This window comes from Eretmochelys imbricata, chromosome 3 (genome assembly GCF_965152235.1).
Source record: "Eretmochelys imbricata isolate rEreImb1 chromosome 3, rEreImb1.hap1, whole genome shotgun sequence".
NCBI classification, from domain to species: Eukaryota; Metazoa; Chordata; order Testudines; family Cheloniidae; genus Eretmochelys; species Eretmochelys imbricata.
In genome coordinates, this window is record NC_135574.1 from 91,435,127 (window position 1) to 91,460,252 (window position 25,126).

A 25,126-nucleotide genomic window follows, 5' to 3' on the forward strand; every position below is an offset into this window, starting at 1 on the left:
ACCAAACCAGGTAAAAGTTGTGTGTGTGTGTGTGTGTGTGTGTGTGTGTGTGTGGAAGATAGAGGGTTTGGGGCTAAGAGTTAAAGTTTAGGTTAACTCTGCAATGAAGACATACCCTAAGTGGCAGTTGATCTAATCAGATTATATTTAATCCCTATCATCTGGGGTTCACCCCCTGCATTAGAGCTTAATCCATGGAGGCCAGAGTATTCTGGAAACTTTAAATCTCTTTTTGGAGCCCTCAAATCAGAAAAACCGACATTCATCTAATTCAAATTCTTGGATTCTGTTAAGATAATATTTTATTGTTCTTTTGATATGCAGCAATATTGCTGATTCTCTATCTTGTTAAAAAAGAGGGCCAAAAAAAGGACAGAAAATCTGATTTTACATGAAAGAAGGTGCAATACATAAAAACAAGTGTGTTTTTAGATGACAGTACAGATTCATAGATTCTAAAGACAGAAAGAACCACTGAGATCATCTAGTTCGATCCCTTGTATAACACAGGCCAAAGAACTTCCCCAAGTAATTCCTGTTCGAACTAGGATGTATATTTTAGAAAAACATCCAAAATTGATTTAAAAATTGCCAGTGATAGAGAGTTCTCCATGACCTTGGTAAATTGTTCCAATAATTAACTACCCTACCTGTTAAAATTGTATGCCTTATTGACAGTCTGAATTTGTCTAGCTTCAACTTCTAGTCAATGGATCTTGTTATACCTTTGTCTGATAGACTGAAGAACCTATTATCAACTTGCTGCACTACCACATTTCTGTAGGGTACTTACAGATTGTGATCACACCATCCCTTACCCTTCTCTTTACTAAGGAAAGCAGACTGAGCTCCTTCAGTCTGTCACTATAAGGCATGTTTTCCAATCCTTTAATCATGCTTGTGGCTCTTCTCTGAATTCTCTCCAATTTACCAACATCCCTCTTCTAAAAGGGCTGATGAGAAAAAAACAATTCACTGACCTATCCAGTTTAAACAACAGCAGCCAAAACTAGAAATTTAACATTCACAGATTCAAAGTAAGGTTTATAGCTCCGAGGTGAGTTTAAACTCTAGGTCAAGTCAATTTTTCAAGGGTACCTTAAAAGAATTGAGAGAGCCTACTAATTAGTGATGTGCTGCAGCTAACTGCATCACAAACTCCCTGACTGCAGGTCTCTGTTTTGCAATACTTTTAAAGTATGTCCATACTAAAGGTGGAACGTATTAACTCAGCTCAAGGAGATATACCCATACTAGTTCTGATCGAGCAAGTGCACTAAAAATAGAAGTGGGGATGCACTGATGCAAGTGGTGGGATAGGCTAGGCTAGCCAACCCAAGTACACATCTAGCATCTCAGACAGGACTGTGCTCAGGGTAGCTAGTTCCTCATGCTGCTCAGGCTAAAGTAGCTACACTTCTATTTTTAGCCTGCTAGCTTGATTGGAGCTAGCGCAAAGATGTCTCCTTGAGCTGGAATTTACAACTTCCAGCTCTAATGTAGACAGACCTTTTTTTAAGATGAATACTATCCCTTTGTGGATCTGGGAGAGCATTCCAAGGTGCATGAGACTGTGCAGGATTACGAGGAAACTCCTGGATTGGTTCACAAAAATACCCAGTTACTGGACTGGTTGGAGCAACAGACCATTGCTGAGTTCACTTTCAGTGGAGAAGACAACAGTTTTGCTTTGTGTGCATGCAGATTGTCTCTACTTGTAGCAGAGTGGGCAAAACAGGAGTCTGGGACTGCCCAGGTACTGCTCAGTAGAACCATAAAAGAAGGGTGCAACTGAAGAATGGCATTGTCCAGATTCCCCTCTTCAGCAATGAAGAGCAAATCCTCTCTACTTTTTGTTAGGGCTGAGGGAAGGGGTGGGGATAATGTGAGACGTTTTGTCAGATTCCTGCAACAAGCAGATAGGTCCTTTCGTGAAAGGTGTCTGGAGGCTCTTACTTCAGATAGTCCTTGTCCAAGAAGTTGAAATTGGCATTATCCCTGATACTCTGCCTTCCAGGATCAGAAAGGAGATTCTGGCTAGTGTTGTGGAGCCAACATTAACTAAGCCTACAGGAGATTTGTCTGTGTGAGAAGACTAGAGTCAGTCATGACTTTGATAATGTGCTGAAAAGATTTAATATTGGACCCTTTCTTTTCACTGCAATGGGTTATTAGTTTTGACATAATGAGGATCACAGGGTGTAGAAAGCTGGGATTATGCCACCACAAAGGGCAAGTCAGCAACAGGAACAAAAACAAAAAGCCCCAAATTCACAAAAAAAAACAGTTTGAAAAGAGAGATCTGCCAGAAAAAAGATAACAAGCAGCTCTATTTGGATGGGAGATCTCTGAGCACAGGCTCTTCACCAGCTGGGAAGCATGATTAACTCTGGTCTATGACTGATCCAAACAATGACTCAGAGAAGTGTAAGCAAGATGGACAGGAAGACCCAGTACTGCTGAGATGCACTGCCTCATCAAAAGTTCAGTAGCTAGACGATTGTTTTCTTTGATTTTTCAGGTAGAAAGGTTAAGCTAAACTAACTGGAAAAGATGCTGAACTAGTAAGGAAACATTCCAATTAAGGGAACAGGAAGTAAGCACTACTAAAAGAAGGAACGAAAATGGTAGCACACAAGGCAGAATGTAAGTAGTGAGCTCAGGTGAGACATGTTGCTGGTACCTAATTGCCAAGCATTTCTGCATGTACAGTGTGTTTTTGCTTATTCATTATGTGACATGGATAAAGTGTGACCTAACCAGAAACTACCAGAGAAATGTCATCTTATATCAAAATGACATCTTGCAACTATGTACATAATCAAAATTTGAAATCTATTTTTGATTTGTTTTTTAAGGCCTATTTCCCCCATTCTTTGCTGCAGCTGACAACACCACAATGTTCCCTGTTACCTAGGCCCTTAAACTGAGAGATAATTTTTGAATCCTCCCTCTTCTTCTCACTCCTATGCAGTTGGTTTTCCCTTCATAATATTTCTAAAATCTGCCTTTTCCTTTTTGTCCGAATGGGCAAATCATTTCTCTGTATTTGTTACCTCCTGCTGTGACTCCTGAAGTCTCCTCTTCATGTTTTTTTTTCATATTACCCTTGTCACCTGCCCCTCACCCTCCAGTCAAGCCAAAATATCACTGCCAAAAATAACTCCCCCGTCTTCCTTCTCTTCTGAATCCCCTCTTGCTCTGAATATATCCTCTCTCCTCTTTGAATCACTCACTGGGTCTTCACTGCACAGCATTTCATTTCAATCTTCTTGTCTTTGCCTTCAAGGTCCTACCATCATACAACCTTTGCCCACCTGTACAATCTAGCCACTTTTTGCATTTTCCCCATCCCCTCTGCTCCACCAGCGACACCAGCTTCCGTACTCCCTTAATCACCTCATCTCACAGGCATCTGTCTTCTTCCTCAGCACCTTAAGTGTCCAGTTCTTTCCCACAAGTCTATTCAGCAAGCCACCTAACTTGCCTCATTCAAATTCCTTCTAAAAGCTAATTCCTGCCATCTCACCAGTTGAAAGAGTGAGGGGGGAAAAGGTTCCTTAAATTAAAAAAACAAACAAACAACTCAGAACTATCAAGTGTGTGTGCATGTTATGGAGTAAATTGCTTGATTGTCACCCGTTGTCCTTCCTCTCACCTTCTCATCAGTCTATGATCCTCACTTGTTCTGTTGTATTGAATTTAGATTGCGCACTCTTTGAGGAAATGACGAGATCATCTTCTGTTTTGTGCAGTGCCTAGCACATTCATAGGGGCTCAAAAATAAATAAATGATACTCATCTATATGCCAAAAATAAAAAGTCAAGGAACCCAGTCATGTACAAGCTGATTTTTAGTAACCACATTCCTTAACCAGGCTAAAACTATGGACCTTTCTAGTTAAGGGTCTGTCTATTCTACAAATCATAGATTGATTTGTAATACACTACAGATTAGTAATATACATAGTAATTAGCAACTAGTACTTATTGAGTCACCTGACTAAAATGTTTTTGCAGTACAGATGGATCCTTAGTGTCTTCATTTTTACCATTGTTACATGTATATGCTGAAACTGTTCTAGTTGTTCTATTTCATTGGTACTTTCTGAAACTTTCTCCATCATGAAATTATGGTTGCTGACATATCATTCTAGAACACTTAATACTGGGATTTTCCAAAGGCTCAGCTGATCTATCTGCTCTCATTCAAATCAAACTCCTGTCGATTTCAGTATAAACAGTTAGGCCAATGCTGAGTGCTTTTGAAAATCCCATTCTACAACTTTATATTTATTTAAATTATTTACCTTCTTTATTCATAATGTCATCCTTAGTTTTATACTATTTTTTACTTATAGTGCTATGAAGTTTGTGGAAAGTGCTTTATTATGTCTACAATTATATTAATTATGCAAATGGCAATCTTATCTTCTGATACAATTTACACTAGCTTGAAAATACGATACCTAGCATAGCTTTCCCTTCATCTTCCAGCTCAAATCGAAGAGTCTGAAGTTCCTGTTCCATTTCCAATTTGAAACCTTCCATAGCTTGTTTGTGTGCTTCTTTCAGTGTCTGAAGTTCTTCAGAATGTTTTTGTTGTAAATGCTCTTCTAGTTCCTATGAAATCCAAAAGGAGAAGAACTTTTTTTACACAGACTTAAACAATGCATAAAATATTTAACGATGAACTAACAGGAGGGATTCTCTTTAAAATGACAAAAAATGCATGTATTATTAAAAATACCTCCATTTATCATTTAAAAAAGCCACTGACATGCTCAAGCCATCATTAAAAATGTATTCTTTATTCTACTTCTCCAAATTAAAGTGCCATAGAGGAGTCTTTCGAGTACTTTTGAGTATAAAGAGTAAGGACCATAACCTACTCCCAATTTGTTCATGGACCAAGGGCAGGCTACAACTACCATGTACACCCAAAGTTTAAATTTCTAAAGTTATTTATTGTTCTGGTGGTTTTGATCCAGGTGTGAACAAAATGAAGTATCAAACCAAAAAATCATTTCTGAGCATGACAATGAGCTTACAGCGGTAAAAGAAAAATGCTTTATCACCTTTTAAATACTATGAAAAAAATCATTCCCAGGTTGAGAACACAGATGCATATTTTCAGTTCTGAAAATTCTTTTTAAAATCACAAATGTCTAGATTCTGCCATCCTCTCTCAAATTAGGCAGCACTCTGCTGTACAGATTATCCCACTGAAATGAACAGCACTACATGTAAAGTTCAGTACTACTATACAACCTCAGAGTTACGATCAGCTTGGGAATGGAGGTTGTTCGTAACTCTGAACAAAACGTTATGGTGGTTCTTTCAAAAGTTTACAACTGAACATTGACTAAATACAGCTTTGAAACTTTACTATGCGGAAGAAAAATGCTGCTTTCCCTTTTATTTTCGTAGTTTATATTTAACACTGTACTGTACTTGCTTTTTTTTTTTTTTTTCCCGGTCTCTGCTGCTGTCTGATTGTGTACTTCTGGTTCCAAATGAAGTGTGTGGTTGACTGGTCAGTTCATAAGTCTGGTGTTCATAACTCTGAGGTTCTACTGTACTCAATTTGAGCAAAGGTGTCAGAATAGGCTTAAAAGTATTTGTACTAGAAGTAATGTTACAACGTTCAGCCCTGATCTTACTGTACATTGCTCATGAGAGGACTCCTCATCTCAGATGGAGCCCCAACAAAATAAATGGGGTTCTAAGCAGCAACAGTGGTATGCCCATGCACAAACACTGCAGGTTCAGGGCCTTAGACAGTAGACAAAATAAGGAAGCATATGATGTACACAAGTGTGAAGAAAAATTTCAAAAGGATTCTAGCAGATTCTGAGAAGTGGTGTGAGAAGTTTTTTCAAAAGAACGGCCATACTGGGTCAGACCAAAGGTCCATCTAGCCCAGTATCCTGTCTTCCGACAGTGGCCAATGCCAGATGCCCCAGAGGGAATGAACAGAAAAGGTAATCATCAAGTGATCCATCCCGTGTTGCCCATTCTCAGCTACTGGCAAACAGAAGCTAGGGACATCATCCCTGCCCATCCTGGCTAATCCCCATTGATGGACCTATCCTCCATGAACTTATCGAGTTTTTCTTTGAACCCTATTAAAGTGTTCACAACATCTTCTGGCAAGGAGTTCCACAGGTTGACTGTGCATTTTGTGAAAAAATACTTCCTTTTGTTTGTTTTAAACCTGCTGCCTATTAATTTCATTTGGTAACCCCTCATTCTCGTGTTATGAGAAGGAGTAAACAAAACTTTCTTATTTACTTTCTCTACACCAGTCATGATTTTATAGACCTCTATCATATCCCCCCTTGGTCGTCTCTTTTCCAAGCTGAAAAGTCCCGGTCTTATTAATTGCTCCTCATACAGAAGCCACTCTATACCCCTAATCATTTTTGTTGCTCTTTTCTGAACCTTTTCCAACTCCAATACACCTTTTTTGAGATGGGGTGACCACACTTCAGAAATATAAAGTAAGAAATTAAAAAAAGAGCTATACTGGATGTACTGGAAAGTACAAAGAAAGTTATTACATACAACAACATGAACTATAGTGCAGTAGGAACTTTTTAAAAAACCCTCAGAATCAGATTGTTGAACAAAAATATGTAGCTGATGTTGATAATGATTAAAAATACTAACATGATGCCAGAAGACAGAGCAGGGTGCTAACCTTCTAATAGGTAATGTCTATATTATAAAGGATGTTATTCAATTTGCCTGCATAATATTTAACTGTAATAACCATATTACTAATGTAAGTTACATCTCTTGAAAAGAGAAATAAGAAATAATGCAGAGTTTTCTTTACTGATTCTCTCAGTATTTTGTATATTGGTTTAATCATGTTTCTGTGGTGTGCCCTATACACTTGTCTGAAATATCCAGATGAACATGCCTTTTGTTCTTGTTCTTTTGTTTGTTCCATGTTTTGAAATGCAAGGATATGTGCTTCCTTCAGGGATTCATGCCTTTGCTGATGTTCTTCTTCCAGTTCCTCCAGTTCCTGGGTAAGCCTTTGTCGCTCCTGACTAAACTGGGTCTGTAGCTGTTGCAAGGAGCTCTGAGACTGGGAAAGCTGCATCTCCAGGTTCTGTTTCAGCAAGGAGATCTAATCCACAGAATAGCAATCATCAGTAAATCATAAATACAAATGCCAAATCAGGAAAAAATGCTTTCAAGAAGTAAATATTTGATATGAACTTTAGATACGAAATTTCTAGAACATACTTCTGAACAACATCACATTTCTTAATCTGAAATTCAGATAACGTATCTACTGCTTTTAACCAAATATCATGGAACTATCCAGAACATAAAACACAAGAGAGAAACAGTAACTTATAACTAGTGAATTCTGTTATACAGTTTACCTCAGAAGTACAAGAATTAGAATAAAAAGATTTTGTGAGGGCTCTCACTTTAAGATACATCCTTAAAACACCACTAGTTATAAGGTATTTGATGTTTAATAATTACGTGTTGTAAAAATGCTCTTCCAGATCTTTAACAAAGAAAACATTAAAATGACACTATCAAGGTCTGAGGTCCAACACTGGAAATATTAAAATTACTAAATTCTGTGGAGATGTTCGTCAAAGTTATGTAGGAAAAATCCTGACTGGCAAAAAAAAAAAATGGATTAGAAGACCTAGAAAAGTAAATCTTTTCCATCTCTAATTTCTATGGTCCTAAACTATAGGCAATTGTCAGTTTTTAAAAATGTAGCACCTCCACCACAACTAAGTTAAACTATCTCACTTCTTTTGTTCTATAAAATTAGAATGTTTTGTGGTTCTTCTGCTGTCTCTTAACTAACACCACAGCAATTAAACTAACAAATGTATATTTGTTTAGGTCAACAAGTTTCCAGAAAAATGATGTTAGTGAACAAACAGACATATCTGAGTATAATAGGATTTCCTGTAGACCATGAGGGAGCTCCATGATCCTTTATCTCAACTGTAAATTTATACCCCAATCTTAATGTCCAATGGCTTAGCCATCATCCTACCAGACAAAGGAGACTGGACTGACGGGATTCCATTTGGATCCAAACAACACAACTCCTTAATTGGACGGAATGGTTGCTGACAAGGCACCCTGAGCACCTGCCAGCTTGGGGAACAAGAATAAACTGAAAGTTTGTTACAAAAAATGAATTTTGCTCCATTGATCACACAGGAGGAAAAAATACAATTGCCAAATGGCAAAGTATTTAAATTAGTATAGAAAAAAATATTTCTTAGCCTCAGAGGGTATTATATAAAACTGATGAAAAAACTGATAGTGTCATTTAATTGTGCACATGCCAAGATTAATTATGAAATAAATGATAAAGTCACAGCAATATACTCTGTGCTATTCTGCAATGAATTAAAGGTTACAGCATAAAATAAAATTAAGAGTAGCATGCGAAGGATAAATGTGTGAAATTCGCAACATTTATATTATTGCTGAAATTATTCTATCACAAGTACAAAACTAAAGCAGATTTGTAAGGAAAGAAGCTACATTTAAAGTAAAATTAGCACTTAAATAAAACAAGCAAATTAAATTTGAGTGAAATGACCGTGACTGGTTGTCTTTAAAATTCATTGATTATATATATATACATACATACAAACACACACTATCCTGTTAAATATGCTTTGACAGTAACATTTTAAAGGAGATTTAGCTATAGCTGAAAGATCATACTAAATTTTGTAATCTAAACTATACATGAAAAACTCTTGTGTACACTAATTTTTATTTACTTTACTTCCTGTATGAAGTAAATGAATTAGCAGAATTTCTTAATGTCAGAGCATATAATTAGCATGAAAAATATGTTTTAAACAGTGTACATCAGCAAAGCAATGCAAAATGGATCATTTTCATTTCCTTTACCATAATTTTAAGAAGCAAGGTATTATATGTGCAATGCAAAGTAGTAGGTAAAATATAAATTACTTGTTCCATTCTGAGTTCTAAGTAGGTATCAGCGTTCTTTTTAACTTTCTTTTCTCTCGATCTTCCTTTGCTATCTCCTTTTGATTTAGAACAAGATTTTAAAAAATAGAAACCTAAATTTAGACACCTAAATTGCCCAATTTTCAAAGTTTTGAGAACCCTAACAGTTCCTATTGGCCTAAATATAAAACGTACACCTATATAAAACCTTTGTTAAAAGAACATTAAGGTTGAAGGAATTAAAAGTTAGAGAATACCTGAATTAAGGTTGCCTGTACAACATTAATTCAGCCCTCCGTGAGTATGCATTATGATACAGTCTTTAAATTACATAATCACATACTATTTTTTCCACAGGACCCCAGCCGCCTTCTGTGAACAGGATGGACAGTGCTCACTGAATGAGCAGCTGTTCAATATTTTGTTTCACTCTTATTGCTCAGTGTGCAACCTCATGCCTTCGTCACTATACACTATTCAAACCCTGCTCTGAATAAAAAAAAATTAATTTCCCCTTGGTCTTTTCTATGACACACATCACTACAGTTCCTCAGTGCTTCACACATATTTATGAAGTTATTTTCCCAACACTCCTGGGAGGCAAGGTGATATTACTATCCCCATTGTACAGATGAGGAACCAAGGCACAGAGAAATTAAGGTAAAAAGCGTCCACTAGTTTTGGGTGCCCAATATGAGATTCCTAGGACCAGATTTTTCAGAATACTTAGCATTATATAGAGGACCCTGAGAAAACTGAAGATTTGAAAAGAAAAAAAAAAAAATCACAGCAGCATCATGGGTAAAGCAGTGATATTCCTAGGATACACACAGAATGCAGTCTGTGAAAGATCACTGTTGCATTCCTTTGCATAAAACCAGATGCCAAGTTCCCACAAAAACAGCTGCAATTTTTCCAACAGCAGGAAACCAGGGTGCACAGATGCCCACTTCCACCTCCTCACTGCTGGAAAATTACAGCAGTTCAGGGGGCACTCAGCAGTCAGTTTTATGCAAGGCACAGTAGCCAGCATGCCAATGCCACTTGGAACACGTATTTTTGCCTCTCTACTGAGGTTGCCGGTGCTTCTGTTCTAAGCTGCGGTGCTGGCTATTGTGCCTCTCAGAAAACTGGCTGCTGATCCCTCCAGAACTACAGCCATTTTTCCAGCAGCGGGAAGGCAGAAGCGAGCATCCATATGCTCGTCTTGCACTCTGACGTTCGTAGACATACCCCCCCTCAAACTGTTGTCCTTCCCAGTCCCTCACACCCAGCTCCCTCCTCCACTTATCCTGCCACCCCAGTCCCTGGTTCCAACTCTGGCCCTGCAAACCTCCTTCCCACCCACAGGCTCTCAACTTAGCCCCTCCCATTCAGCTGCTCCCCCTCCACCTGTCTCATCTTCCCAGCTCCCCCCCGCCCGCCCTCCTTTACCTGTGTCCAGGTATCCCCCTCTGCCCAGTATCTGTTCCCTGAGGTCGCAAAGGGGGTAGCTGAGTCTGGCAGGTGGGTCAGCTGGAGCTCAGCTGCTCCCTGGGGTAGTGCGCAGGTGAGCATGGGTCAGACCAGTGTCGGGGGAGTGGACAGGACCAGAGAGCAGCAGCTTCTTTTTACTGAGCAATTTGGAAACCATCTCCATGCAACCATTCCACTCTCCTGTCCTGGGCTTGTTAATATGCAGCAAGGATGGTGCCTCGGGGGACAAGTGTAGCCAATGGGGGAGAGGTCCTGAGGGACAATGCATGCCCATTGGCTACCCCGCTGTTGGAGCAGCAGTTTGGGGGGAGACGGGGACCCAAAAGATGCACCAAACACAAGAATGGCACACACGGATGCCCACTTCAGCATCCCTCTTGTGGGAAAAATTGTGGGGCTTGGCTAATTCCACAATTTCACCTCAGTGTATGAAAACACAATTTTCTCAGAGTCCTTATTATATAGCACTTTATATGTTCAAAGTACAGTTCCCATTGACTTCACTTGCAGTTGTGAGTAGTCTATCCCAAGAGCTTAAGTTGGGCACTCAGAAAAGAAGGAACACACAATTAGTGGTCACCTGTGAAAAGAAATGATTACTCACCCTGTGCAATTATTGTGGTTCTTCGAGATGTGTCCCCCGATGGGTGCTGCACTCTAAGTGTGCTAGCATCCCCTGTGCCTTTGACTTGAGATTTCTCACAGCAGTGTACATTTGGCTTGCACATGTGTGTTAGTCAGTCTCTGACCCTGTGGCATTGCTACATAGCACTGTGTGAGCAAACTGCCGTCAGTTCCTTCTCTACGGTGAAGCTCCAAAGCAGAGAACTTCAAAGGGAAGGATACACATCTCAAAGAACCACAGTTACTGCACTGTGTCCCTACTGATGCTTCATTCTTGGTGACTAACAAGCAGTTCCCTCTAAGGCAGAGGGGGCTTCAGAGTCAAGTCCAGTTCAGAGAAAAGTATGGACAAGCCAAATACAGAGCTCTCCACCATGAGGAGACAAAGCTTTATTTCTGTTTTTTTCTGGATCTTGGTTTCAGTGCCAGACAAAAGTTGCACTTTTGCAATTCTCTGAGGCAACGGAGCAGTGGGAATGCCCATCGCTAACCAGGATCACCTCCCAACATGACAGATGTTTGAAGCCAGGAGAACCGGATGTAACCTACCAGTAACAACTAACCAGTACCTATCCAAATACAATAAAAATTATTTTCTCTCTTAAAGAAAAGAAACTATATTAGTACTATTTACTAACTTTGGAACTAAAACTAACACTGTGACTCATTGTTAATAAGAAGAGAATACAGCTGAGGAAATCTGAATGGGATAACTGCCAGAGCTCCATCCCAGGCCAAGGCAGTTAAGAAGGAACTGAGCGTGGTTTGCCCAGGCAGTGCTGTGCAACGGCATGGGGCACAAGACTGACTAACAGGCATGTGAGGGCTGAATGGAAACTGCTATGAGAAATCTCTGATCAAAGGCACAGGGGGCGCTAGTGCACCTACAGTGGAGCACCCGTAAGGATACTACTCAGAGAGGAAGTTTGGATTAAGTGACATTTCAAGCATCACATAGGAACTCTGTGGCAGAGGTAGGTGAAGAAACAATTCTCCAAAGCAGCATTCAGCTGCCTTAACCATGAGACCATTCTTTCTCTTCCTGCAATTCTACCCAGCATTCACTACTCAACTTCTGCAACAAATGAGGCAGGGGTCCTACTGACAACAGCCTCATCCACTACACAACCCTAACTCGTCTTCAGAGTATGATTCATCCTGTGCGTGGAATGAGGCAGGCAGGGGTTCTGTGGAAGTAGTATGTTATCATGTAATTAAAGACTGTATCATAATGTATACATACAAAGTGGCCAAATTAAGGTTGCACACGCATTTCCTAACTTTTGAACGCTTGACTTCTAACTCTTCTAATATAGGGTTTTAGATGCAATTCCCTAGATTCTGACAGGGGAAAAAAGCAAACTGGAAAAAACAAATTCCATCATGTGGAACCATACTGACCCATACACAAGTCATAAGTAGGATTGAAATCTTTAGATGCACAGCACAGATGTCTACCACTTTAGCTATAGAATAACTGGTAGCAGTAGTAAACTGTTATCCTTTATTTTAACAAAGCACAAGGGGGTAATGAGACACATTTTGCCCGTGGGTTTCACAGATATTTGCTGACAGTAGAGGAATGCTGAGACTTGAGAATTCTGGGTTAAGTTTGAGGTTCTAGAGGAGACTGTGCTTCAGTGATTATAAACCCTTTTGCCCAGTCCCCCCTCTGCCACCTCTCTTGTTCCCTAGCCCCCATTTCTATCCACCCCAACCCCAGTTATTGTCTCATCCCCTTCCCACTCTGCTCCTATCCACCCCACCCTGGCTCCTGTCGCCTCCCCCTCCACTCCGCTCTTCTCCAACACTGGCTATTGTCTCCTCCTTCTGCTCTTTTCATCCACTATGTACCCCAAACCTGGCTCCTGCCCTCCCCCTCACTCATATCCACCCCACCCCACCCTAGCTGCTGCCTTCCTATCCTTCCCCCCATTCCTATCCACCCTCTATCTCAGCTCCTGTCCACTCCACACCCACCCTTGGCCCCTGTTCTCCTTCTCCTCTCTATGTCTATTCATGCCACACCTACTCCTCAGTTCCTGCTCCTGCTCTGCACCTATCTAGTCCCCTCCGCCCTACCTACTGTTCTACCCTTCTGCTCTTGCCCACCACTCTTGGGTCTAACTTCCCCTTCCCCTCTGCTTCCCTACCACAATAATTCACCCCCTGGCCCCTGCCCCCTTCCCTTCTGTTCTTATCCACAGCTCCCCTAACAGCTCTTACGCTGTTTTCCCTCTGCCCCTCCCTCTACTCTTAACTCCCTGCATTCCAGTCATACTGTTTTTTCCTTCTCCTCCTCTGGTCAGCAGCAGGAGCACTGACAGCAAAAGAGAGAAAGTCTCCCTGTTCTTAGTTCTGGTGCCCAGTGCCACAGCAGTCTCCAGCTGCGGGGAGGAACTACTGTCAGGAAATCATGCTCAGTCCATGCAGTGAAGATGGAAGCTTCAGCAAATTTAGCTGCCAGACTCTAACAAGTTTCTACTGAGTGTGTTTGAAAGGAGATTTTCAGAGTTGTTCATCTTGGCCACATTTGGGCAAATACTTGTGGAGATGGCAAAAAGCCCATCTCTGACACCAGCGTGACACCCCTGCTGAATTTCAAGTTCCTACTCCAAAGCATGGAAGCACTAGAGCTTCCCAATTAACAGGGTGCAGCATTTTTTAAAATTTTTTAATTTAATTTTATTTGTTTTTACCATGGACAAAACAATGCATGTTCCCCTGATCTCATTCTTGGAAATGGCTGACGCGTTTTAGCTCATTTTGAAAATAAAAAAATTTAACCTCAGGCAGACAGCTGGTATCAAAAATTTCAGCCTAATTAGTTAAAGTTTGGCAAAATGATAAACAGCTGAAAACAGGGTTTTATATTATGGAAAGTATTAGGCAACCTTAATTATAGGCTTAGCTACCAGCTCTGCCTATAATACTCTACTTATCTTCAGGTTCTAGGATATCCATGCACTGCTGAAGTCTGCAAGCTCTTTCCTGAGCAACTTCCTACCTTGTACTACATTGGTGATATTATAAATTGTGATCCCAACCTATGGAGTTCAGTTAAATGTGCACTTTCTGCAAAACACATGATTCTGTAAAGCTTTGAAAAGTATTTACCTCTGGTGAAATATAATAGTATTATCTATTATACAAAACACCACATTTTTGCAAAACGTATGGCTTTAACTATAGGTATTATTAATAAAGGACTGCTCGATCAGTCACTATCAAAACCTGTTCACATACGTATCGACATTATAGATGTAAATTATTGTAATTTACAATACCACCCTCTGGTGACAGCAATTGTTCCACTGCTGTGAATTAGTCTGATAATTCTGAAATATCCATTCTTTTCTTCTTTCTACATAACAACAAACAATTCACATGTGGGAAACTAGTAAAAATATAGGTTTTCTATACAGTATATGTGAAGTTTTCTTATTTTGTTTAAATTGCCACAAATATCAAAAGAAACAATAGCATATTTCATTAAAGGGGTTTTAAGCATACATACATACATACATTTAAAAAATATTTTGAATGATTCACCATGTATTTATATATGCTAAAAGCACATTTATGAAAGTAAGAGTCTCCCTCTTTGCACATCTTTACAGTAACAAAGTCTCCTAGCTTCCCATTTGGTTTTTCCCTACACTGAGGATGCAAGACAAGACACAGATAACTCCTTGAACACAAAGATATACAGAGTACTTTGAACTTGCAATCTTGTCAACTAGGTCTTTCAAGAGATTAAAAAAGTTGACAGATATTATAAATAGTAGAAGAAAATTTAGTAATCAAACTGCAATTAAGATTTGTATTACAAGCAGCAAACTATAATATAGCATTATTAATTTCATGCTTTGTAGAAAGCTTCACAATGTGCAAATATATTGCCTGCAAGATTGCTTTAACATAATAAAAAATGCTGCAGATATTATGTAGCGTTTGATGTCAGATGATATGAGCACTTATACAGATGAATGGATGCAGCACAGAAGCTTTTATTAACCAGATGCATACATATCCTTGTCTCTAATATCATCATGTATTTTACTTCACAGTTTAAAGCAACATTGTAAAGTATGCAAGTTTAGAAGTGCAAGCATGCCCTTGTGTACAAGTTGTAAGTGTAGCTCACTTACATTGCTGATAGATTTATGCAAAGCTTCACCGAGACAGTGCCGCTATGAAGAAAAGATCACAGGAATAAAGGGAAACATTCAGAAATCAACTAAGTAAAAGAAAAAGGGATAAAGAAGGGAGAGTAAAACACAGAACATTAATTATAATTTGACCAGGGAAAAATAAGTTGAAAACTGTTTGGAAAAAAAATTAGACAGACCAAAAATTTTGCAATGACTTACTGCAAAATCAGTGAACACAGAACACAAGGTAGCATACTCATGAGGTGAAAAACTGTTTCATTTCCTATCTCATATTTCAAATATTCAGGATATCAGTATCCCTTTCAGTGTAATATAATGTTTCTCTCTTATGTAACTGAACAAGTTTTGCATTTACCAAATTGATGCATTTATCTGCTCTCAGCTTTAGCTAATGTACTTCAGAAAAGGCTATCACGTACATACTGACGTTTTGCATTTATCATCAGTCAGAATTACACTTTGAACATTGCAGTCAGTGTTCAACTGTAGGCATTTTTTTAGTTAGTAGCCTTATAATATCAAGAGCAAATTTCACTGTCTTATCTGTTTTAATACTGAGAACACATTTAGTCTTTAATAAAGTCATACTTTTTTTAAAGCACAGTGGAATTTTTTGTTTTCTGAAATTTAAGGATTAAGAATCCTTACAAAAGAGGCTGGTTTTCAGATAACAGTCCAGGGCAAAATTACTTACAGTACCACCATCTTACATCAATTATTAATGAAAAACTGCAGACATACAGAAACATATACTGTAGATATGTAGATGTATTATATCAATATTACTTGATCATATATATGAGGTAATATATATGCTCAATATGATAATCAAAAAATGAATGAGCCGTATCTTCATAACTGGAAACAGTGTCTGATTCAGACTCCAAACCAGAATGATAGATTATCTCCCCCTTTGTCACTTATGTCATTCAAACAGATGGGTTTTTCAATGACAGATTTTTTTGGACCACCTTGATTGCCTGGATGTCTTCATTACAGAAATTTTGGACAATACTAGAACATAAAAAAAAGAGGAAAAATATCTTTCCACAGCCTAAATCTACAAAAAGAAAAAAAAAAGATATTCAAATAGCAGGAAACAAATCTCTGAACAGCAAACTACTATTTCTAGCAACAGTGAGAGGCAGCATGGTTGAGTGAATAGGGCACCAGACTAGGGCTTAGGAGATCTAAGTTCTATCCTTAGCTCTGCTGTACAACTGTGGGCAAATCACTTCAGCTTTCTGGGCCTCCTCCCCTATCTTTTGTCTGTCTTGTCTATTTAAGACTGTAAACTCTTAGGGGCAAGGACTGTGTCTTATTATGTGTCCACACAGTCCCTACAGTCAGGCCCTAATTTTGTTTGAGGCCTCTAAGCATTACTGTAATATGAATAATTAACAATATATTTCTGTGATAAACTAGCCATGTCCTAAGAAATGGGAAAGAAATTCCAGGTAAAATTTCTTATTTGGCATCATGCTGGGTTCTGTCCCATGACTAAAAGCTTAAGGGGCGGCATGCAAGTACCAGTGAAGACACTGTGATAATTTGACCTAAGCTATGTTGACTCCAGCTACATTATTCACGTTGCTAGAGTAGCGTAACTTACATTGACTTACCCCGGTAGTGAAAAGAAAAGCCCTACGAGTCCTAATAGACATGATGGAGGAGATCTCTGGTCCACTGATTTTTAATAAAACTTGGAATACTGGGGAAATCCCAAAAGACTGGAAGTGTGTTAATGTAATGCCAGTATTTAAAAGCAGGTACTTACAGGTTGGTTAGCCCGATATCAATCCTTGGTAAAATAACTGAAGCTCATGTCAGCTTTTCCATCAATAAAGAATTAAATTAGAACATAAGTAATGCCTGTCAATATGGTTTTATCGAAAATAGGTCTTGGCAAACAAACCTGATTTCATTCTTTGAGGAGGTTACAAGCTTGGTTGATAAATATAAGTGCATAGGTGTAAAAGACTTTTACAAGGCATCTGACTTAGTGGTAATCTTTTAATTAGAATATCATGTGGTACTATGCAGTATCAATAAAGCACAGTTAAATGTATTAAGGACAGGGTAGGTGACAGATCTAAAAATTAGTTAATGGGGAAAAATCATTAACTAGGGGGTTCATGTGGGATTCTGCAGGGATTGGTTCTCGGCCCATCATTATTCAACATTTTTGCAATGATCCATAAGTAAATATAAACTCACTGCTGAGAAAATTAGAGGGTGACACAAATATTGGCAAAGTGGTGAACAATGACAACAGAGCTGTCATACAGAGCTATCTGCATTGCTTGGTAAACTGAGCCCATACAAACAAAATGCATTTTAAAACAGCCAAATGCAAAGTCCTACTGTGACGATTTGGGGGATCTGTCTGTACAAATTAGGAATTCTGCATGAGATTATGAACTCTCTATATGTACTTTAACAAGCTGTAAACTCCATTTAGAATGAGCAGTCCTGTGCCTTCTCTGCTGTCCTTTTACCTCCATGTTGTACTGAAATTCCAAGGAGTAGTGATACAGGGCTGACAAAAGAGGGTTATTAACTTGGGGATGGTCCTCCAATCATATACAAACATCTTAGAGGATAGGCTGGCTCCCACCCAAGAGAACCGGTTTGTTAGGGGGAGATGGTCTGGCAAAAAAGTCACCTGACAGAGGGACTGGATCTTTATAAGACAGCATGAGCTGCTCTACTCGGGGGTCTTAAACCATTTTCACCAGCTCAACCTGTCTTCTGTAGGAACTGGATGAAGCATGGGGGAACCCTGCCTACCTGAACACACAGGGTCTCCCAAGGATTCCCAAAGGAAGTGTGAACTAGAGTGAAGTGCATTGGATTCACAGTGTTTGATGTTTTCTAAATGATCTATATTCTCCTGTGCTTTTTCTCAAGTAAAGGGTAACGGTGTTTTAGACTTCTGTGCAAAGGACGTCTGCGTGCCTGTTTGCTTTCACTATCGTGTGCCACTGAAAAGTTAACTTGTGAACTTTGAGAGCTCACAAGGTGGAGTTCTGGGAAGGGGTGTACATAAATTATGGGGGAATCTGAGAGGGGAGGCAGTTGGACCATGAGGTCTCAGATCTCAGAAGGAGGAGTTAGAGTGAGTTCTAGAGACCTCAAGCCAGGGGGAGCATCTGGACACTGGTCAAACACTGGTCAAACTGGCGGAGGCTCGGGGGTGGTCTGTCAGGGGACAGGGAGCAGGGGGGTTGGATAGACATGGGAGGCCCCGGGGGCCTGTCAGGGGACGGGGGTGTGGATAGGGGGTGGGGCAGTCAGTGGACAGGGAGTAGGGAAGGTTGGACAGGGAGTGGGGTTCTGGGGGGCCATTAGGGGCAGGGGGTCCTGGGAAGGCATAGTCAGGAATCAAGGAGCAGGGGGGTTGGATGGGTCTGGGGTTCTGAGGGGGGGAAGTCAGGGGGCGGGAAGTGGGAGGGAGCAGATGAGGGCGGGGACCAGGCTTCCCTACCTGGCCCTCCATATAGTTGCGCAACCCTGATATGGCCCTAGGGCCAAAAAGTTTGCCCATCCCTGGTGTATAAGTACCTACATTGGGAGAAAGAACCAGTTACTTAAAGGGCTCTTTAACCTACCAGAAAAAGGGATAACAAGAACCAACTACAGAAAGTTAAAGCCAGACAAACTCAATTTAGAAATAAAGTACAAATGCTTTAACAAATGAGAGTGATTAACTATTGGACCAAGTGAACACGGGAAGCGATGGATTCTCCATCTCTTATGTCTTCAAATCAAGACTGGATGCCTTAGGACTTTAGTTAACCGCAAGTTATTGGGCTCATTACAGAGATAACTTGGTGAGTTCTATGGCTTATGTTATACAGGATGCCAGATTAATCTAATGGTCCTTTCTAGACTTAAAATCTACGAATATTTATGCTACAATCTCTCCTTTGTGGAAGTTGAAAAGTGACAGAAGCTAAAACAATATAACATAGCATGAACCCTATATTGGAAAGAGAAAAGACGACAAAAAACACAATACGAATATTGTTTACTATATTTATTAGAGCTGGTCAAAATATTTTTGACGAAACATTTTTCCATCGAAAAATTTCATTTTGTTGAAACCAAAATGTTTCACAAAAACACCAGTTTCAGCAGCAATTATGTCAGGAAGGATTCTTGGGTCTAGGATGGACTCTGACCAGAGGGAGAGCAAGTGTGAGGGCATGAGAGAGACTCTTTCTTTCTAGCCTTGTGGTTTTGGTACTGGCCTGGTATTTGGGAGACCCAAGTTCAAGTCCCTACTCTGAATCAGGTAGCCTTATCCCTCAAATTACAGAAAGAGTGCATTTTCTGCGTGTGCTCTCTCTTGCTCTCTTGTATTTTCATTTCAAAACCTCAAAATGTTTTGAGAAATGGCATTGTCTTCTTCCAGCCCGCTCTAACAGATAAAAATTGTGCAAAAATTTGCAGATGATAATTATTTACGTTAGTGAAGTTTTGAGAAGACTGAGAAACTTCAGAGACACCTAACCAAGCTAGGTGAATGGGCAACACAACGGGAGATAAGATTCAATGTTAAATGCAAAGCAGAGCACATTGGAAGGAAAAATTTGAACTACTGATATACCTTACTGCAGTTGTTCCCAAACTTGTTCCGCCGCTTATGCAGAGAAAGCCCTTGGCGGGCCGGGCCAGTTTGTTTACCTGCCGTGTCCGCAGGTTCGGCCTATCGCGGCTCCCAGTGGCCGCGGGTCGCTGCTCCGGAGCCGCGATCGGCCGAACCTGCGGACACGGCAGGTAAACAAACCGGCCCGGCCCGCCAGGGGCTCTCCCTGCACAAGCGGCGGAATAAGTTTGGGAACCACTGCCTTACTGGATTCTAAATTAAGAGGATCAATTCAGGGAAAAAAATATCTGGGTTTCACTGAACAGCTCAATCAAGATCAATGTGCAGCTGCTGTCAAAAAAGCAAACAAATGGTAGGGTGCATAATGAACGGTTGGAGAATAATACAGAAAATATTATGATGTCATTACATGGGTCACCCTCATGTGGAATACTGTGTGCACCCGAAATGGATATGGCAGAATTAGAGGAAGTTCAGAGAAAGACAACAAGAATGAGAAGGGTCATGGAAAAGATCACATGAAGCAATAGAAAAAGATTAGGATTGTTTACCTTAAAAATGAGATGATTAAGAGGGGACATGATAAAAGTATACAAAAATCATGAAAGGTCTCAGGCTCGTCTATACAGCAAGCCTCTAGAGAGGGTAGATCAAGATCTTTTCTCCCTGTCTCATAGTAGAAAAACAAGGGGAAATTCCATGAAATTGAAGGGAGGTGGGGAATCGATAATTCTACAAATTGATAACTAGACTGTGGAACTCATTGCCACAGGATCTTGCTGAGGCTAAGAATTTTGCAAGATTCAAAGAGGGACTGGATATTTATCCAACGAAAATATGCAGTAGCTAAGAGAATATTCAGAGTTGCAATAGCAAATGCTAAAAGAAATTTTGGAAGAAATATAAAACTTCATGCTTCGGAGCATAAACCAATCCTTAACTTTTAAGAGTTAGGACAAAAACTTTAATGGGTAGCAGATTAGCCCATATCTGCCTATGGGTTTCTTGCATACTTTCTCTGAAGCTCTTGGTGCTGGCCTCTGTTGGAGACGTATGGACTAGATGGACCACAGGCCTGATTCAGTATGGCAATTCCTATGTTCCTAACAATTTATTACCAAGAGGAGAGAAAAACTGGTGTGTAAGCAATTCACTTCTACATTGTGTATGTGATGGCAAATATGAAATACATTTTGAAGTGAAATTCATGTTTATTGTCCATATATGACTTCCAGGGCACAACTACTCAGTTTACAAGTAAACAACGCTGTTATTGTTTTTGTTTTAAAACTACCAGTTCCAGAAGCTCAAACTGTATTCTTTCTGGCTCATGCATCACCTACAATATTCAGTTATCAGAATTTAGTTAACAATTCCTTTGATCATATGAAAGCTAGAATAAAATCTAGCTCCCTCTTGGACCATGGACAAGTTGGGCAGATGCATTTTGTACCAGCTGGAGCCTGTGCCTTGTCTTCACATTCAGCTTCAGATATAATGAATTACAGTAATGTGGCCTGCAGGTGACAATCGCATGGATCAAACACTGGCCAGGTCTTTGACCAGAAGGAAGGGACAAAGTATCCTCACAGACTACAGGGAAAAGAAGGCAATTTCAGACAATTAGTCCACCTAATAATCCAATTTTAGGGAGGAATCAAACAGGCCCTCAGAGTATTGCACAACAAATAGAGGCTGTATATGTCTTCAAGGAACGGGGGATGGGGGAGAATAGCATCTTGGCTAGTTATTCAGAGCATTTCACTTTTCTGACCAGTATCACTTTAGCCTACTGGAGCTCAGCCTCAGCTAGCTGCTGTTCATCCAAGGGCTGATTTTTTCACAGGCATTCTGACATCTAAATCATGGTAGTGGTTTCATCAGTGGTGAAAGAGATATATAGTAGATTGTTGTTGGGATATTACTGGGAGCTGAGCCCATAGAGTCTCACTGTCTCTCCCAGTGGTCTCATGTAGCTGTTGAAGAGAAAGGGGGAGTCTTTCGGGGATAATATAAGATTTCCCAGGGGGGCCTGCAGGTGAGGGCCTTTTGAGAGGACTAATAGTTACCCATCACCATTCTGAGCTCCGCTAGAGAGAAACAACTGGAACAACTGTAGAATGTGGTGTCATCTCCTACCCGATGTCACGTAGGCAGGTTAGCGGGATCTTATGGTCTAGTGACTGAAAAGCTGTATAATGGTTCAGCAGCACGAGCATGGAGATCTTGCCTTTGCTCATGGTCAAAAGGAGATCAGTCTTTGAGTGCTGTCTCTCTATTGTCCCCGATTTGAACTCTGACTATGATGCATAAAGGATGTTAGCTGATGTTGCACATTGTTGGAACTTCGTGGTTACTACCTTCTCATGACTGGGAAGTTGGATAGACCGAGGCTATGTCTACACTAGAGACCTTACAGCAGCATAGCTACACCTCTGTGACTACGAGTGACAGTTCTCCCGTTGGCATAATTAAACCACCCCCAAAGAGCACTGACATAGTACTGTACACACCGGCGCTTCTGTTGGTGCAACTTATGTCGGTCAGCGGTTTTTTCCACACCTCTGAGCAACACAAGTTTTACCAACAAAAGTGCTAGCGTAGACATAGCCTAACTAGGGATGTCAGAGATGTAACAAGGTCTGGGAGGGAAATGCCAATATGAAGCAATAAGTAGGATCTGGATTATCTTTTTCAAATATAATGGAAAAGGCTTAAGATGACATATGAAACTAGTAAATGAAATTTGATGTTTCCTCTAACTTGATACCTGCTGCTACGCTTGACTGTACGTTGTCTGAGATGAACAAACACATTAAGGAATGGAATTTTTTATTGATTAAAAAGTATGAAAATACTATACAGTAGATTCTGCTTTTAGTAACTCCTTGTTGCCACTCCAAAGTTGCTATTTTCTGGCAGTTGCTAATAAGTGGGAGGTAGGCTTGCAAGGTAGCAGCCAGGGAAGGAAGAGCTGGGACATGCTTTCCCTGGCTGCAGCCCTGCAAATCTACCTGTGGGTTGGGGGCAGCTGCCCGGATGACAGGTATTTTATGGATAATGGTGGCACTGGGGTCCACAGAACTGCACAGTATCTTTTCTGGTGCTCTCGGGGGGTTGGGGTTCAGCAAGTCCCAGCACTTCCTGTGTGCAGTCCCCTGGCAGGATGCAGAGCACAGGGAGAGGCACCATGCAGCTCCTGCCTCCAGGCTGAAGGAAAAATGCTTTTTCCCTGCTACTGCTTTGACCACAGCCTCCCCATCAACCCCCTGCCTAAAGCCCCTTATCTCCTGTATGGTCCCTATGTACAGGTAGGTTTGCCATGCTGCATCCCCAGAAGGAAGTGCTGGGACAGGCTGAGTAATGATCATAAGTAGGTTTGTGGAGCTGCAGCCAGAGAAGGCAAGTATCATCACTTTCTTCTCCCTGGCTTCAGACTTGCTAACCTGCCTGCAGGTGGCGCCTTTCTTCCAAAAAAAAGTTGTTAAAAAGCAGCATGTCAGTTCTAATAGCTGAATCCCATTAACAATTATATTAATGGCATGGGATTGGTTCCTTGCAATATGTTGCCATTAATTAACTGGAAGTTGCGAGTATCAGGATTGCTATTAAGCAGAACCTATATTATTTACATTTCTAACACCAAGGAAGAATTTACTTCAAATCTGGCCAATTTTTGCCTAGCTAAGGTTTTCATTCAGGAGAAATGCTCTCATATCTTATAAACAATTCTCTGCCAACTTTAATTATTTCAAATATTTCAAATTGAGAGACAAGCTTCAAAGCCAGCCTCTTGACTCCTGTATGTTCTTATACTGCATGACAGTGTTTCACTCAAATTATTTCTGGAAATCTATAGTTCCCTTTTGATTCACTCTGTCAGTTACAGAGGAACGTCTAATTCACATTAACAACGAGAAGAGATGTACTGCAAATGAGTGCTCTCGTAAACTGGTAAATAAGCAAATGAACAAAAAAGGACAATTACTAAACATAGAGGACTTTTCCATTCTTAGACAACCAGGCCTACAACAAGACAACTCTTTCTTTATCAGAAAGCTACCATAACAAGTATGAGTTTGAGGGATAGGGGAAGGTAAAGGAACATTGGGGCATATTCTCAGGTGGTGTAAATTGTCATAGCTCCATTAAAGTCCTTGGGAGAACCAGAAGAGCAAATGGTAACATGATTCCAATGGAGCCATGACAATTTACGCTAGCTGAGGCTCTACCCCTTGATTTATGACAAAATGTAAGTGCAAGAGGGCATTCCATACTGACTGCTAGTTTAAATAGAATTTTCAGTATCCAGCTATTCAAGTAATTACATAGACATATTCCTCGCTAAAGCACTACTACACAATATCTTTGTGAATCTTCTCATTGCACCTGTGATTCAATGAGAATGCATTCCGAAATCATCCAGTCCTAAACTGAAATAGGAATTTCAAGTATGCAGTTACCAGGATGGGCCAAATCATCCTCTCCCGTGGGAGGGGGCAAACCTATGGTAACGCTTTGAACGAGGAAATAGCTGCAAAGGTCCCCCCACATTATTCTGTTGAGGGAGCAGGGTTTGTCCAATATGTAATAGGTCACAGGGCCTAAACAGAAATCTCAAAGGATCCCACAGGATCTGCGGGATTCCAGGTTCGTGGTGGGCCTCTTAGCAGCCTCGGTCCATTGGGATCATGTTACTAGGGTCTCCGCCCTGACTACAGTTATCTCTGGGACTCCCAGGACCTGATGTCAGGGGTGTCTCTCTATGGAATAAATGCAGGGTATGGTGAGGGAATGCAGGGTATGTGTCACCCCCGGCTCCACCCCGACTCACTCACTTCTGCCCCAGCTCTCCCTGGTCTCTGCTTCCTCCCTCAACACAAATCCTGGACTTAGAATGCCCATGCATTCCAAAGCATAAGGAGTTAACAGACGTTGCAAGAGACTATTCAAGGTGAGGTGGGCAGTTAGCACCTCTGCAGTCGTAGGACAAAGGAGGGTTAGCGGGTCGGATTATTATAGATTATAATGAGCCATAAATCCAGTGTCTTAATTGATTCAATGATTTTTAATATCTAGCAAAGTTATGAATTTAAGCTCCCAGGCTTGTCTTTTGACGGTGTTGTACAGGTTTCCTTTCAGGATGAGGACTGACAGGTCAGATATGGAGTGTTTGCTTTGTGAGAAGTGTTGACCCACTGCCAGATGAACACCCATGGGGGTCCTAAACCATAAATAGTCTTGATTACTGGAG

The 25,126-nt window shown here is 40.5% G+C and overlaps 1 protein-coding gene across 7 annotated transcripts in view; it reads right to left on the reverse strand.

Annotated features, from left to right (window-relative positions):
- The window catches only part of FAM184A (family with sequence similarity 184 member A), a 170,301-nt gene that overhangs the window by 33,534 nt on the left and 111,641 nt on the right, over positions 1 to 25,126 (reverse strand). For all 7 annotated transcript variants that reach the window (XR_013345622.1, XR_013345624.1, XR_013345623.1 and 4 more), the window contains exons 10-11: positions 6,929 to 7,141; positions 4,470 to 4,623 (exon numbers count right to left, since the gene is read on the reverse strand). Coding sequence is in view for 3 of the 7 variants with exons in the window: in XM_077813004.1 (XP_077669130.1) it covers positions 4,470 to 4,623; positions 6,929 to 7,141 (367 nt within the window). In the remaining 4 variants the exon portion in view is untranslated. The remainder of the gene's footprint in view (positions 1 to 4,469; positions 4,624 to 6,928; positions 7,142 to 25,126) is intronic.